This window comes from Cryptotermes secundus, unplaced genomic scaffold (assembly GCF_002891405.2).
Source record: "Cryptotermes secundus unplaced genomic scaffold, Csec_1.0 scaffold573, whole genome shotgun sequence".
NCBI classification, from domain to species: Eukaryota; Metazoa; Arthropoda; class Insecta; order Blattodea; family Kalotermitidae; genus Cryptotermes; species Cryptotermes secundus.
The window spans coordinates 1,178,131-1,195,654 of NW_019738880.1; the positions used below are offsets into that span (position 1 = coordinate 1,178,131).

At 36.8% G+C, this 17,524-nt stretch overlaps 1 protein-coding gene across 2 annotated transcripts in view; it reads right to left on the bottom strand.

The window, feature by feature from the left end:
• Positions 1 to 5,932: 5,932 nt before the first annotated feature.
• LOC111871211 (ankyrin repeat and LEM domain-containing protein 2) overlaps positions 5,933 to 17,524 on the bottom strand; it is a 21,545-nt gene continuing 9,953 nt past the window's right edge. For both annotated transcript variants that reach the window (XM_023864137.2, XM_023864136.2), the window contains exons 6-10: positions 15,962 to 17,109; positions 12,671 to 12,883; positions 9,137 to 9,290; positions 7,356 to 7,487; positions 5,933 to 6,577 (exon numbers count right to left, since the gene is read on the bottom strand). In XM_023864137.2, coding sequence (XP_023719905.1) covers positions 6,391 to 6,577; positions 7,356 to 7,487; positions 9,137 to 9,290; positions 12,671 to 12,883; positions 15,962 to 17,109 — 1,834 coding nt within the window. In that variant the 3' untranslated portion in view covers positions 5,933 to 6,390. The remainder of the gene's footprint in view (positions 6,578 to 7,355; positions 7,488 to 9,136; positions 9,291 to 12,670; positions 12,884 to 15,961; positions 17,110 to 17,524) is intronic.

Here is a 17,524-nt window from a genome sequence, read left to right on the forward strand (position 1 = left end):
TTGCATGATATATCATGTCTTGTTAATTTTTTTTAGTAATTTAGACCATGGTTGGGGCACCAAACCCACTTGCCTAAAACGTGACATGAAAGAAGATGCAAATCAGTAACCACTGGAACTCTTTTTAGGTTTTATTCATAATATGAGAAATTTGGAATACCTGAGATATAAGATTACATCAAAGTCCAAAACCCATATCTTGAAATTTTTCAGAAAATATTTAAGAATAAAATCTCATTCTGGTTATGTAAATAAGATTCAGCAGTTTTTTATGATGATATGTCAATATAAGTTATGACTTCTTGGACATACCCATCCTGGCTTCTATTTATAGTTGCATTTCAGAGACTGAACTATGCCGCCATCTGGAGATGGGGACTAGCTTTATCAGTTTGGCTCAGTTGAGTAGTCTCTTTACCTGAGGACAGAGACAGAGGCCAGTCACCAAAATATTCTTTTAGATAAAAAAATAAGTCTATGGATAATGTCCAAAAAGTCAATAACTGAAATAAATTTCCAGTTTATAACAGAAATAAAATAATGATGAACATCAGAGCCCTCTGATGATGACATGGCCAACTATAGCACTAAATACCATTAAACACGTGTAGCATGTACTGTTATCAATGGAACTGTCAGATTGTATTTTATGATCTATACAAATAGAAAAGGCATACAGTCATAACCAGTGCTTCTTTTCAGCTGGTACACTCTGGTAGGTGTACTGGCAAACTTAACAAAAATCATATATCTGTCAATGCATTTGCCACCATGATCATACTGGCTCAGAGGTCCATCCATTCTCCTGTTCACTGGGTACCAGTGGCTGAATTGGCCAGAGTGTCAAGGTGACTGTTCAGCTCCATCTAGCATTGAAAAAAGAATGCAGAGCTTTACCTCACTGCTTCCCCTCCCCCACAGAACTTCACAATGTAGTGCTTAAGTACAGGGGCAACTTTATCTTTATATCCATATACACACAATAACACATATGCATATAGTTATATAAAACACATTCTTAACTCCACTGAAAAGAAAAATAGAAAATAAAATATATAAAAATTTAATTATCTAGTTCTCTGTATAGTAAAATATTTTCTAGGGTCATAAATTTCAGTTACCATCTTCAGGTGAGGAAGGAAGACACCTACTCAGATGGGCACCTTAGAAACAGCTAGTCTCAATCACTGAAGATGGAAACAGATCCAGTTTCCAGAACGTTGTGTTTTCTATTCCCTAGAATTCTGGACAATGGGAAAAGTCCAAAAACCCAGTAATTCTGTGTGTTATCCACCATTATCAGAACCCTTTAGAATCTACTAGTATAGCCTTCCTGTTTAGAATTATTCTTTCTTACTGGAAATTGTGACAAAACTGTTATTGTATTATAATTTTTAAGTGTGATGACTGAAGAATTGTGATAATAGGCATATTCAATAATATGACTGCATAAAATAATTTATTTCTATGTTACAACTGGAATTTATATCCACTTAGTGTTATATAGTGCAAGACGGGAACACCAGACATCTTGCCGGGGTAGGGGTGAAGGAAGATGCAGTTAACACTCTGAAGCACAAATTTCTTCTAAATACTACTTAAAAGCTCAGCTCAGTTGCTTCTATGCACGAAACACACTGTGTCTCCATTATAAAGACATTTGGTTAATGCTCTGTACAGAAATAATTGTTGAGTATTCCAAGACTCATACTGTGACATGACACCTGAAAGGCAGAATAGTGGAACCATAAGAGACTGTTTTTAGGCAAAGGCTCAATAAAGACGTGCCCGTGGCAACAGATATGCACACAAGAGTAGAATAACTCTTGGAAACGGCATTTTCTATGTGATCTGTGCCAAGGCTCTATAGAAAGGGCCATCAGGTAAAATAGCCAACCATGGCTAAGTGCCATCATGGATCAGTTGTGAGTCAGTCACTGGCCAGTAAGAACATCAGCATGGAAGCTGAGGAACCTACATTGTTGGAAACCATTACCAGGCAACAAGTGATGAAGACACAGAACACTTCAAGTGTGCTGCAGTACCATGATTTGTAGGGTACAGATCAGTGAAACTGTTATAGGTACCTGCTGTTGCCAGTTATAAGAGTCCAGTAAATCCAATTTTCAATCCAAACGCCATGTCTAGTCACTAACTCATTCACTCAGTCGCTCACTCATGGAGATGAGCCCTTCTTGAGAACCAAATTGTGCAGCTACTCAAGAACTTTCCAGCATTTTATGGAGCTCAAAGGTTCATTAGTGCTCACAAGAGCCCTCCACTGTCCCTATCATGAGCCAGATCAATCCAATTCATATTATCCTATCTCTCTAAGATCCAATTTAATATTATCCACCCACCTATCTCTTGGCCTTCTCAGTGGTCTCTCTTCCTTCTGACTTTCCCACCAATATCCTATATGCATTCCTCTTCTCCCCCATGCATGCTACATGCCCTTACCTTCTCATCCCCCTTGACGTGTCTAGTCACTAACATGTGACATAAATACAACCTGAGCAAAATTAAGGGATTTTTAACGTTAAAACGTAAAAAGTCGGTACTTACAGTAACCACTGTGCTTCAAAGGGTTAACAAATCCATAGCACGATTAATATATTAACATTCTGGTGACATAACTTTTTCTCCTATCATCAAAATTCGAATTAAATTTGGTCACAAAAAGAACACTTTCCACAAAAATGTCTGAACATTTTGATGCATGAGACAGAATCGAAATGATCTGTAAATCTGGAAGAGCTATTTATGTTCTTTAGTGGCAAAGGCATGTATATCCAACATGATCAGAGGTTTATGACAATGGTCTGTTCACTATACGAATTCTGTTTCAGACACTGTCCGCCATATTGGGTATGTTTAAATTTGTCCTAGACAATCAACAATGTTGAACATAATATTTCTGTAATCCATACTTTGTGTCCTCCTAACAAGGTGATAGCGCCAGTAGGTTGTCTGGCCCTGAGCAACTGTGTTGCAGCTGGTTACTATTGACCTGCATATTCTTAGGTTTTAATTTATATGGTCATTAGGATCTTCTGCAAAAGGGGAGAACAGTTAATTAAAAATTGGATTATAGACCAATCTTTGATACTGTGAATAGGTATACATGTTATAAGTGGACTAATTCAGACTCATATGCTTATTAATGAACACTACATTAAGAGACGATTGACATATAATTTTTAACACCACTACCATAAACATCATGGATTAAGCTTCAAGGATGTTTCAAAGGATTAAATCTTTTTTATCCAATGACCCTTGACATCTTACACTATTCCTGTTATGTCAATAGAGCAGCTTCGGTATTGTTTTAGGGATTCATTTTAAAAGTTCTAATCATTTCTTCTGATAGTTTTTCACAGCTTTAATATGTTATTGCAATTTCTTGTTTAATATCTACATTGTGTAATCTATCACTGTTAACCTCTGATCACTCTGAGGAAACAAACTGTTGCTGCCTTTCAGCCCCTCTCTAACCCCCCCACAACCCAACAGTTATTGTCGAACATTTATACCCATGTAAGAGCTTAGGTGTGGCCAGTAATCTGCAAAATTTTAGTGAGAGATTCACATTTAGTATTTTTCTAGAACAGTTCCACAGAAGCACTGAAATGTATTTAGTTCTATGTTAACATCTTTGTTTTTCTCATAGACTACATTGCATGCAGCCTAAATATTCAAAATTCCTTCCTTATATCAGATGTTTGGCATTCTTTGAAAAGACTTCTGATTTCCATATTTTCTTAGTATGTGTATGGCACCAGATCTAAAGCAGCTATCATGGTATGAATAAAACTAAACCGGGAACTGAATTAAAATATAGATCTCATCACTGTTAATACTGGTACAGAAGTTAACACCAACTGACACACTTACTCTCCTTCGAAGTTTTTCTGATTGTACTTGAAGCTTGTATGTTGAAGGTTAAAAAAATATTTACGCTTTTATTATTAACTTGTGATAACTGACAATATTGAGGTTAATGTTCCATATTTGATGTAGTAGAAAGTAATATGTTAAGTTTAAAACACTTTATATTGATAACAAAAAATGATTAATGCATTTTTTTATTTTAATATTATGTAATATAACTTAATATAGCTAGAGGGGATCTAATCTTTATTTTCATTTGCCTGCAGGCATAACTTGCAGTTCTTTACTGCAAAATTTTAATTTAACTGTGTGAAATAAATTGTGATAAAAATCAGAATTTGCATTTATTATTATAAATGAATGATATATAAATGCATAAACAAAATACTTACAAGTTGACTGGTAATAATATATTTTTAATCCAATATTTTGTTCCTTGTATTACTTAAAGAAACTGCAGTTTACATGTCAGTGGTATTTTCTGTGACACTGCATTGAATGTGATATATGAAATGAGAAAGTGGATGGAAACAGAACAAATGCAGCAGTGTGTAATCAACTTCAGATGATAATGAAACTCAAGTATGAATGTACTCATAGACCTTGGAATGTGATAGAAAGCTAAGCTTTTAAATTTTATTTTCTTTACATGTATAGAATATGAAATTTTGTAAATCAGCTATAGTGTAATGATTAATTGTAGTTATGACCTGTAGGTGGTTAATAAATCCAATTACCAATCCAGACCCTGCCTTTAGTCACTGTGATACATGTGACAATATTAACATAAAACATTTCTCTTTAAAGGAAAATGTTAGACCACAGAGAATTTCAGAATTGTACAAAACATGCATAAACAGCCTTGAAGAGCAAATGCTCGCATGTTTTTAGGATGGAGAGAACTTCTATAAAACAACATCAAGTGAAACAGTTGAAGAGATAAATTTAAAAATTATATGTGGCAAGTAAAACAGTAAAAGTTAGACTTTTTGGATATAAAACAAGATAGGAATCCATAATCATTCTGGTGAATGGATATAAATAGAGAAAGACCATTGGGAAATAGACTTTAAAGGATTCTGACGATGGTATATGCTGTACAGAACTATAAGGTTTATTTTGGACTCTATCCATTGTCTGGTATATATATGACAAAAACCACAATGTTTCGGAGACTGGATCTGTCTCCATCCTCAGGTGGATGGGGCAAGATAAACCTACTCAGTTGGGCCCGTTAGAAACAGATAGTCTCAATCACTGGTCTTTCTAACAGGCCCAAATGAGTAGGTCTATCTTGCCCCATCCACCTGAGGATGGAGACAGATCCAGTCTCCGAAACGTTGTGGTTTTTTTGTCTTATATATACTAGACGATGGATAGAGTCCAAAATAAACCTTACAGTTCTGTACACCATTGGGAAAGTTGAGATACTGAACAATTCATACCACAGAGGACATAATGTGGTGCGGAAGAGACTGGAACAAAGTTCTGAATTTTTAACTGCTGGAAAAAGAGGCAAAGTAACATTAACATGACTTGAGACAGAGTAGAAGGCGAAAGAAGACTGTTGTCTTTGGGAATTGAGTAGTTGTGAGCAGAAGATAGAAGTCCCCGACTCTTACTGCAAGTTTTCAAGAGGATTAACATACAAATAAACCATGACTGGGGAAAGGTCCATGCCATAACCTGACAGCAGAGTCAAATGTATGAAGAAGACTGTCATATCTTAAAATTTGCATTAGAAATAAATGACTATAAGTTTTAAACAAATATCTCAACTTTTAAATTATATAATTCAAGCAATCAAAAATGTTTTCATATCATCCAATATTTGCAACACAACAAGCAGAACCTGATAACAGATAAACTGTGACTGACATGTTATTCTGTGTACATCAATTTACTCCAAACTAATAATAGAGAAAACTTCTTGCCTTAAATATAATAATCTCAGAAAGACTGACAACTCCACTGTAGCTGGGCATGACCTTCCTCCTATGCTGTATGCGCATGTGAGAAAGTGAGAAAGAGACAACACTGACAGAAATAAAATATAATCTTGATCATAAAAGATGTCGAGAGTAAAATTACAGTAAAGCAACATAAAATAAACTGAACAAATCCTCTTAACACACAGTCAAGAAGCTTGTAGTCTAATTTATGAACAATATCGATTATCCATTTGAACAAGTTTGTTAAAGAAATACTCTTGCTACTGGCTGCATTTTCTCCCCTACTGACAGTCTTCTGTTTCTTACACAAATAAAAGTTTTAAGATCATGTGAAAATATTCTCATATGGTTCCTAAATAATAAAGTACTCTTTGCACTCATTCTTGAATACATATTTCTGACTGTTCAACAGCTACATTCTTTGTACATGTAAAAAACTAATTCACTACATAAAGATATAGGACACTTTACTCTTGTTGGATAACATATTGACTACTAAAATTTTATGTACAATATACTTATGCTATTCACTTGATTATTTCTTTTAAACATAATCCATATTTCTTTCACACCGCTGAGAACTCAATGGCGAGTATGGTCCCGTAATTTTGTGCCAGGCCTGTGGTGGAGTGGAAGTTTCTATATTTCTTTGGTACTGTCTTGAAGTTTCCTCTGGTGAGTGTACAGTTCTTGATTGATCTTTAGTCCCTGAACCACAAGCACTGGGCCACCTGGAAGTTATCACATATGTAACATAAATGTTTTATTTTCTTCATCTCCACTGATATTTTGTAATTTATTCACCTCTGCGAAATGCTTATAATTCTGCACCAGTCAACTGGATTTGCATCACATAAACTGAAAATGACATGAAGCCTTTCCTCGGTACTTGATCCATCAACAAGAATCAACAATTTTCGTCTGCCTAACTTCAAACATAGCAACTATACTTATAACTAAAACCTATAAAGAGTTTGTTTAAAAACTGAGTTTAACGTTTTAACGAATACCTTCTTTTTACTATCCATCTTTGCATGCAAAGAACTCTACTGCAGCATGGAGAACTTCAATTGAATTTTCCCTGTTACAAGACAAATCTAAGTTCATCCCCTGAAGTCAGAAAGTTAAAGAAGGAAATACTGGTGCAGCAGTAAGCTTAAAAACAATATGGAACAATGTTTTCTTTCTGCTATTAAGATTCATGATCACTTCATTTACATCACAAAAGGCCAAAATGAAAATTTATGATGTTTTGAAGAATATACCAGGAACTGATGACAGTATTAATTATACTGTAATAAAACTGTAAGCAGAAGCATGTAAATTAATTCCAGATAGGATGTACTACTAAAGTATTTTAATATTTACTTTCTTACATAGAAGATGGATTGAAAAATAATTCTGACTGATAAAAGGCATTCTCAGAATTTAAACTGTTCTTCAACTCTCTGTACTTGAAACGGTGATTTCTTACTGACCAATTTTATAAATAAGAGGCGAATTACTTACGTGGCTCTTTCATGTTCCGAGTGCAACAAAACCAAATGTCGCCATCTGTAAATATTTGGATATTCCAGTGGTCCAATAGCTGAGCTGTCCAGAGCTTGCATCACTGCTACATCTAACTTGGATGGTGAGTCACTGGAAAAAAAATGTAAGCAGACCTTCTTTCTGCTGGTATGCTCTAGTATACTGTATTGGCACCTTTTATTATAAGACAGCATTAAATAATAATAAGTTCTGGGAAGAACTAATTACCTATTCTCCTCTCAGTATAGTTTGAATATATATTAGGACAAGTAGAAAATGCATAATGAAGTCAATGAAACAAAATAATTCGAGAGGCTGCAATGTTAACATTACTGACAGGAAGATTTATGAAATATGCTGTTCAGATGGCCTCAGGTGGCATAAAATACTTACCAAATTTCATGAAGATTGGTTTGGAAATTCAGGTAGTATTAAGGTTATTACCTTGACAATCTGAGAGACTACAATGCTAGTATTACTAATGGAAAGGATTTATATTGTATGCTGTTGAGATGACCTCAGACAGCATGACAAATACATACCAAGTTTCATGATGATCGATTCAGGAACTCAAGTAATGGTGTTACCTCAATAATTTGAGAGGATAGTAATGTTGGTACTACTGATGTGAGGGATTTATGAAGCATGCTGTTGAGATGGCCTCAGGTGGCATGATATACAGATAAGACCTTTCATGATGATCAGTTCAGGCATTCAAGTAACATTAATGTTACTACAGCAACAATTTGAGAGGCAGTACGTTGGTATTACTGATGGGAGAAAATTATGAAGTACGCTGCTGAGCTGGCTTCATATGACATGATATACAGGCCAAGTTTCATGAGGACTGGTATAGGCACTCAAGAAATATTAAGGATTTGCCTCAGTAGTCTGAGAGACCACGATGTCTGTATTTCTGAAGGGAGGGATTTATGAAGTCTGCCACTGAGATTGGTTCAGGTGGCATGATACACATGCCACATTTCATGATGACTGGTGCGGGAATTCAAGCTATACTAAGGTGCTGCCCTAGCGAATGTGAGAGGCTGTAATGTTGTCACTACTGATGGGAGGAATTTATGAAATACGCTGTTTCAATGGGCTCAGGTGCCATGACATACATACCAAGTTTCATACAGACTGGTTCAGGCATTCAAAAGTTGTCAGAGTGGTATATACATACAGACACAAATAGAAAGGTAGTCTCATAAGCCTACTTTCATTTTTTCAAAATAAGGAAAGTATGCTAAAAGTCCGTTAGAATGACTACATATCACTATATCCCAGAAGATAGAACCCTTCATAATCACCACAATAAGAACCTCAAGTCCTATAAAATGAGTTTAAAATAAGAATAAATGTTCTATTGCAACCCAGTCCTTGGTTTGAATTTCTGCTTGACACCAGATATGATGAATAAAGGTTTTCATTGGTTTCCTTAGTCCCTCCTGGAAACTTCCTGGATAGTACCAAGAACAGGCCATGACTACTTCCTTCCAGATGCTTTCCAATTCATTATTCAACAATCATCCTACCATTTGATATTATAGTACAGAGAGTGACAGAATCATAGAATAAACCACAAACTAAACTGAAACTACCATGTGCCAGAAAAGATGTGAGAGTTGCTGACCATATAAACATGAGCCTCCTGCAGGTAGCATGAAAACTTGTCTCAGTGTTTTAGATAAATAAATGTTGTAGTTGTGACGATACTAATTATCCTCTCCTTTTGTTCATAATATGACTCTAATCTTTACCCTTGTATAAAAACATCTGGTCCTTCATCTGGCGTTGACATATTGGCAGTATCATCATCATCATCAGAATTAGCATCTTCACAGCAGACAAGTGATTCACTACTGCTGAGTTTTCTAGGGGTTGATGGTGGTGTAAAATATTCATCTTCATCATCTGGAACATAAATAAGACTTATTTTTATTAACCTGACCCCAAATATATACACAAGTTTCTGCACAAGCATATACAGTATTATGATTTATTATTGACTGCCCTCTGTACAATGTTAATATTCCTCTTCCAAATTCATGTCCAAAAAATGTAACACAAGGAGTTACAAACAGAAGGCATAAGCCTACTTTCCTACTGCACAGATTTCTAGGCCTCCAAATCCATTATTATTATTATATTTATTTTATTCTATTTTTGTGAAGATATTAATATTAAAAAGATTCTGTCTACATTACATTTGTCACCATATGGGCATACACTCGTATCCAGGACGTGCTCACTTTGAATCGTTGCTGGGACACTGAGGTTTTTCCTCAGGTCTTCCAGGCCATGATTCACTTCCTTACAAATCCTCTCCAATTCATCAGTGATCCTACCATGTGAAGAAATAAAAGTATAGCTACTGACAGCACCTTATAAAACTCACAAAAAAATATATACATAGGAACTGTTTTAACTGTCAACACAAGTATACTGAGTTTTTAATGTTTTTACAATTTGATCTTTATTCCTGCTACATGTTTCAGTCATATAAGACCAAAAAACCAAAAAAAATCTGTTGAACATAACAACAAAGTGTTGTGGCATCACCGTCTTGTCACACATTAATGTGCAGGTACAGCCTATGGGTGATCAGATACTACCATCAATCCTAAGACCAAAATAATATTTTCTAAGCTTCCAAATTATTTTACATTTTACAAAACAAAACAAAAGATGTATATTTTTTAAGTTCTGCTATCAAACATCAGTTGAGAACCCTAAATTAAGTGGCACTAGTGTCACTCCCACTTCATGCAATGGCACATCTGCCGTTACTACAAAACTGCAGAAAACTGAGTAGTCTCTAATGGCATAATGCTCATACCAAATTTTGCAAGAATGGATCAACTTCTTCAAAAGTTGAAATGGAAACACAGACACAGGTTGCATGATGATTTGATAAGCCTTCTTAACTTTCTTTAGGAAGGAAATTTGGTTAATAAGTACAAATATATTGATATATGACGTATTCTATCTTCTGAGATATAACACCATGCAGTCCAATAAAAGTCAACTGATGTTACGGAAGAACATATTGCTTCCATCTTCAGGACTGAAGAGTAAGCCAAAGCAAAAAAACCATCATGAAGCAGGCAGCAAAGAGAGCCAGCTGCATGTGGAAAAACACAAGATTATACGGAGTGGGTGGGTTGGGGGGAATGTGAAAGCACCGACTATCAGTTTCTATTAAATCCAAGATGTTATCATGCAGCTTTAAAACCATCATCTGCAATCTAGAAACAAGATACATCAAATATGCAAACTCATATTAAAATACACAAACTGCAACAGCCAATTCATTTATCAACCAGTACCATAATACCTAATTATGATGCTTTAAAAAAAAATTCTTTGTTCTTAGGTCCAGTTAAGCGGCCTCCGTAGTCTAGAGGTAACGTTCCCACCTCATGACTCGCAGTATGCGGGTTCAAATACCCGGTAGAGGTCATCGAATTTTTAAGGGTGGAAAAATTCAGAGAACAAGTCCTCTGGGAGGGACTTTAAGCCGTGGGTCCCATGTTGTAGCTTTACGGCATGTAAAAGAACCTCATATCTCCAAAGGAGGTCACTGAGCCAAATTGCGAACGTTTCCCGCCCAACAGCAGTCTCTAATACCTCTGGTAGATGGGGGAAGCATTATAGATACCTCTCAGCCAATAGAGCCGGTCTCGCTGGCTGGGCGGGACTGATGGTAAGTACCAATACCGGTAGGATATAGAGACTGGTAGAAATCATAGAGGGAAGCACAATGGACCAATACAGGTCTCAGCGCATGGGGAAACCCACCCTCTCCAAATAACTAACTAACTAACTAACTAGGTCCGATTAAGTGTTGGATCCTAGGTAATTTCCTGGGAAAACTGAAGAGTTAAAAGAAAAGTATACTTCATTATCACTGAGCCACAAATTCCACATGTACTGCCTTGAGACTGAACCTGGGTATCTATAATCTTGGTCACAGTAAGCTTTGTATCACATCGTTATGAACCACGTACACTATTAACTGCCAAAAGATCATACCATGAATATATAGATATACCTTGAAGAGTTTTTTATCCTTTAAACTATAAATGGCTGCAAGAATGTATGGGGGAACAATACTGCCCACCAAGGGTCGCTACCTTCCTTACTTCCCATCTGTGCTCTCTTTTTTTCTTTCCTGCTTAGTGGTGGGGTGGAGTCCAGCTGGGTTCACTTGGCACGGAGGCCACTGATTGGCCTATTGTACCTGCCCTGGGTGATTATGATGATGGAGAATTTTGTGGAGTGGAAATTGGCAGGGGAAACCGAAGTACTCGGAGAGACTCTGCCACAGCGCCACTTTGTCCACCACAAATCCCACTTGACCAGACAGGGGGTCGAACCCGGGCTGCTGGGGTGGGAAGCCAGCGACTAACCGCTTGAGCTACGGCATGGTCGTATCTGTCCTCCTTGCATACTGAGAAGGTGGTCCATGTTTTCCCACTGCACATCTTCATTTATTTGTTTGTTTGTTTGAAAAGGGGAGCTTGTTCTGTGTGGAGGAGGAGAAAGCAGAGAGCATTAACATGCTAAATAAGTTCTTCAATACTACAAGATCCTCTGGACCGCATATTTTGTGAAGAAAATAATTTTTTGCATCCAGAGTTACAAGTAGAGTCCATAATGTCTACACACCTAATGCAGAGTTTCAGTCATACAAATCCTATACTGCTAATGTATATATTACTTATTTGTAGATGGTACAAATTTGTAACATTCAGACTGCAGACGTTCATACAGCAAATCCTAAATATTTTAATATTTGTAACTGTAATAATCTCACCTTCCCTGCCACCAGAATAATTTAATATGACAAGATTTACAATTTGTACCTTTCGTCTGATATTAGGCTGATTAAAGAATTAACAAGGGTGAAATGGTAGAAATATACAGTATTCACAGTAGAAATTGAGAAATTGATACAACATTTTAGGTCAAAGACTAAAAAAAGACAGCATTTAAAAACGTAAGATACAGACAGATTTTTAAAATGATCTTAGGGAAATGGAGTGGGAAGGTATGAACTGGTTTTAACTGGCTCAGGATAGTGTTCAATGACATAGTAATGAACCTTTGGGTTCCCTAATGAAGACAATTTGTTGACAATAAAAGTAATTATTGATTAACATGGTTATAAACATCCACCAGTCACATTTAACCAAATGAATATTTTCACATATTTTGCAAATTATTCTCTCTCTCTCTCTCTCTCTCTCTCATACACACACATACACACACACACGGCTCTGATATCTCACCTGAAATGTCATCTGATTCCAGCAGATGATGGTCCAGGTGGCTACTTGAATATATATTCACCACTTCATGTAACTTGTCAACTTCTAACATAGTGGATGTCTGTTTCTTATTACTGCTGTGTGTTCGCTGTTTAGCTGTTCTGAAACTGAGTTCTTTGTGAGAAGGACCTGCCATCTCACCAGTTCTTCTACCACCACACTGCTCCTCGGAATCTGGTGAAAAGTGCACAATTAACTAGCTACACCACATGTACAACACAGCAACAGAATGATCAGCCATGAAGAAAATCATTTAGTCCAAGATGCTCCAAGTGTCAAAAGAATTGAAAGCTGCACATTTTAGAGCACAAATAAGCACTATCTACATTCACTGAATTGTATTAAACTTTAAAGAGCTCCCCAAACATGTGACACAAACCACATATCTTGTTAGCATTTACACCTTAGCTTTAAAGTTTAAAAACATGGTCAATTCCATATTTTACAGGCTAATAAAGGGGTAGAATGTAAGGATAATTCAAGATATTTTGTTATGCATTCTTATAACATATAGAATATTACTTAACCACCTTTCACATACGAGGTCTATAAAAATGACTTTTATTTTCCAAACCAAGTTCTTCCAGTACTGTCCAGATTCATCACTGTAAATCTGGCCAGCCTTCAGGTTTTATTCTAGCATAAATTTCTGAAATTCTGTGAAAAGGGAATCAGCCGCAGCATCAACACTAATAACTTTTCTTAGTATAACAATTTGACAAAGACCATACCATTACTTACATCTGGTCAGCCACTCAAATGTGGTCTCAATTCACCTTCCAATCCCAAAGCTTCATTAGAAACCTCAATTTCTGTGCACATACAGAACCGAACATGGGAACTCCTTTGCTCATTCATGCCTGAATGCAGCACACAATTCTCTGTATGACCTCTTCATACTATCACAGCTCCTTAACAGTTTTACCAGTATCTAACCTCCTGAATGCTGACCATTCCAACAATGCATCACAACCCAGAAGAGCATCATCTTCATATTCACTGCCATGAGAACCTAATTTCACATTCATCAATTAAGGCTTGCTGTCCTACATGTCACATGTGCTTTGTAGTTGATGACATACTCTTTGGCTAGATTTGTCACCAATTCCCTATTTTGGAAATCAGGAGTAAATTCAAGCTTATTTTTATTGCTGGCAAAACTCTGTTCCATTTACAGCCATTTCACTAGGTTCACAAACTAATGATCACTTCTGCAATAGCTGGTGCACATTTCAATGCAAGGAGTCACAATGATTTAAAAAGAAATATTACCTACAAAGAACATTCACAGAAGCAGTGGAAGCTACTGAAGGGGAGAATGAATAGCATTGAAGGAGTTCTGGAAAGAATATAACATTCACAACGCTGTTAAGAACACACACACTGCCTAGCACTAAATTACACCTACCATGAATGCTGCTTGGACAAATCTCAGCCCCTCAGTTTGTTCGGTACTTCAAGGAATTTGAAGAGCAAATGTAATTAATATGATAAAGGACTGTCTGCTTTATAGGCTCAGACAAAAATACCAAAAGTTTTATGAAGGTACTTAGAGCAATACACGATGCTACTGCATGCTGTCAAATGACTTATGATAAGAAAAACAGTACGAACATCACTGGACAGTTACTTACAGAAATCACAGAAAAAAGACCCAATGCCATCAATGTCTGCAGAACCGCATCCAAAACAACTGAATATTAAATACGTATTGGTTTTCTTACAATTATGCTTTTATACATACATGTACTGCACATACACATAATGAACAAATTTTCATTTTCTTAACACCTTCATTAGTAGCGATTATTGTGAAGGACTGACGAACTACTGGCCATTTTCACAGTAAATATTTCAGATATATGGATTGTAAAAATAGGAAATACAAAGTTCTGGCTGAAAAATAAAAAGCACAGAAATACAACACCTCAAAGACTGAGGGAAATGGGGTGTATACAGATGGGACTAAAGTGACTCTGGTTAATTCCAATGGGGGGTTTGTTATTATGGTGTTGAGGCTCTGGATTCCATAAAAAAGGGCAAGAGTTTGAGTATCTAGTAACTACTCATGAAGAATACAACAGTTTCATACTCAAAACATGAATTAAGATGGGGTACCCAAAAGAAACCGAACTAAATTTTTTTGTGGTCAGAGCTTTTGTAGTACCGCGTTTTGCCACTATGAGCGCATAGAGCTGACATTCCTGAGTTGATAAGCCGACTACCGTTGCTTCAGAAGGTAAGGACTAGTTTCGGCAGAGTTTATAGTGACATCTGTTTTGTGTGATCGTCGTTTTTGCAATGGCTGATTTTCGTGAACAGCGTGCAGCAGTGAAATTCTGCTTTTTGCTCGGGAAAAGTGGAACAGAAACTCTTGAAATGTTAAAAACGGCGTACAAGGACGATGCTATGGGGAAAACTTAAGTGTTTGAGTGGTTTTCCTGTTTCAAAAATGCTAAAATGTCAATTGATGACAAACCTCGTTCTGGTCGTCCTTCCACGGCCTGAACACATGAAAATATTGAAAAAAATTCGTGAAATCATCAAGGAAGATCAATGACGGACCATTGAAGAAATTGTGGAGCTGTCGGGAGTGACTTGGAGCTCAGCGGCCAGATTTGTGGCAGTCGGGTGACTGGTTTTTCCATCATGACAATGCCCCTGCTCACACAGCCCTGTCTGTATGACAATTCTTGAACAAAAATGGTATGACCCCTGTTCCTCACCCTCCATACTCACCCGACCTTGCCCCGTGCGACTTTTTTTTGTTTCCTCGAATCAAAAGAGACATGAAAGGAAAAAACGACGGAGGCGCTGTCAAGCATCTCAAAAGATGAATTTAGACAATGTTTTGAAAAATGGAATAAAAGACTAGACAAGTGTATTAGTGTAAGTGGAGAGTACTTTGAAGGGGATTGAAGGTTTGTGCTTAAAATTTGAATAAATAAGTTTAAAAAAAATAAGTTCTGTTTCTTTGGGTATGTTGTCACTAGACAGGACTAGCAGATATTCTCATGTCTGGAAAGACTAGATGGGTAATGAATATATGGTTCTTTTCAATGCTTTGTTAATCTTCGGATATACGGGTGAAACCACCACTCAGATGTAACAGATGTACATTTCATATGCCATTTGAAAAGTAATCCCACTTGAATTTTTACAAATAAATAAATTAAATAAATTGTTACTATACTTTGAATTTTTTTTACTTTTTCAAGTAATATACAAAATGTGTGAGCTTCACAAACTCACCATCAAAAGTAAGTCGTCTTGAAATTCCATCCAATGATGATACGGTGTTAGCTTTGCTTGTAGGATATGTATACCTCAAATTCTGACTTCTCTTGAAGGATGAACCTTTCCTAGCATTTCTCACAAAATTCTGATCTCGCCTAAAGCAAGAACACTTTATAGCATCAGACCATATTCTCATACATTCTTCTTCTGTTTGAACATGGGTATTCTTTGTGGCACTATTGTTCTTGTTTGTGTCTTTAACAGTTTCTTCTCGTTCTAAGGCACTCAGGATAAGTTTGACAATACATTTTGTCTGATTATGTTCCCCACCTGCTTTTCTCTGGTCCTCAGCATATCTGTGTGTATTACGATAACTTACACTTGTACCATCCTCTTCATCGGAATAGGAACAAGATGATAAGGAAAGTACAGATTTCAGACCAGAAGTGAGAAATTCCAATTCATCACTTCCCAGCTCAACAAGCTTATCTACTACAACTGCAGCAATTCGAGAGTGAACAAGATTAAAATCAACAGATATAAATCGGGCATCATCCTTAAAACTTCTGACAAGATCTTGTAGGTGTTTAATTTCTGGACAAAGCATGTCAGAAAGTGAATCCCCAATATGTGCACAGTTACCAGCCACTGTGAGCCCATCGTAAATTCGTTTACCAAACACCTGGCAGGATTTTTCTACATATAAGAATGGACTAAGACCTGGATTCAGTAAAACATTCAACAATGCTTCATCTTCAACATCAGCTTCTGCATCACCACTCTGATATCTGTACACATTTGATGCTGTCTTTGTCTCATTTTGCACTAGCAGTTTAGCTGGACTGTCATCAGAGAGGCTGCAAGCTTTGAATGCAAGGCACAGATCTGATACTGGACTAACAGTCCCATCATCACTTGAATGATTTTCATTCTGTTCTGGTGGAACCAATGAATAACCATTCATTGCATGTTTTGTGCTCTCACATTTCTCATGGCTTGAATCTGAAATAACACAATGGTTTCGTTTCTGCCCAGCTTCCTGAAATCTATTCTTGAGATATGCCTCAAGTTTTTGAAGTCCATCCGGAGAGGCCAAATTTGTAAATGTATCAAGAAATGGCCAATACTCATTCCAGCCAACCTTGAATTCCTGAGCCAGATCCCTATAATAAATAACACAAACAGAAGGTAGTATCAACGTTTACAATATATTAATAATTACTGGTACTGGGAACTTTAACTGACTGAAATATACGAAGGGGGACCCAAAAATAACCGGAACCGACCTGTTGCGCGCGCATGCTTTGTAGTTGTGAGTTGTGCTGCTAGGTGGTGTTAGCTGGGGGTCTCCCGCAACTGTTAGTGAGCTGGCGTGAGTCTGAGTTAAGTGGTTTGTCTGTGGTGCTCTGTTGTGTGCGTTCCTGTTTCAACCCTTTGGCGATTAGTGAGATGGCCGACCAGAAGGAACAAAGAGTGTGCGTGAAATTTTGCTTTCTGTTAGGGAAAACTGCAGCCGAGACTGTTGGGATGCTTCGGCAAGCCTTTAATGATGATGCTTTGGGGAAATCACAGGTCTAC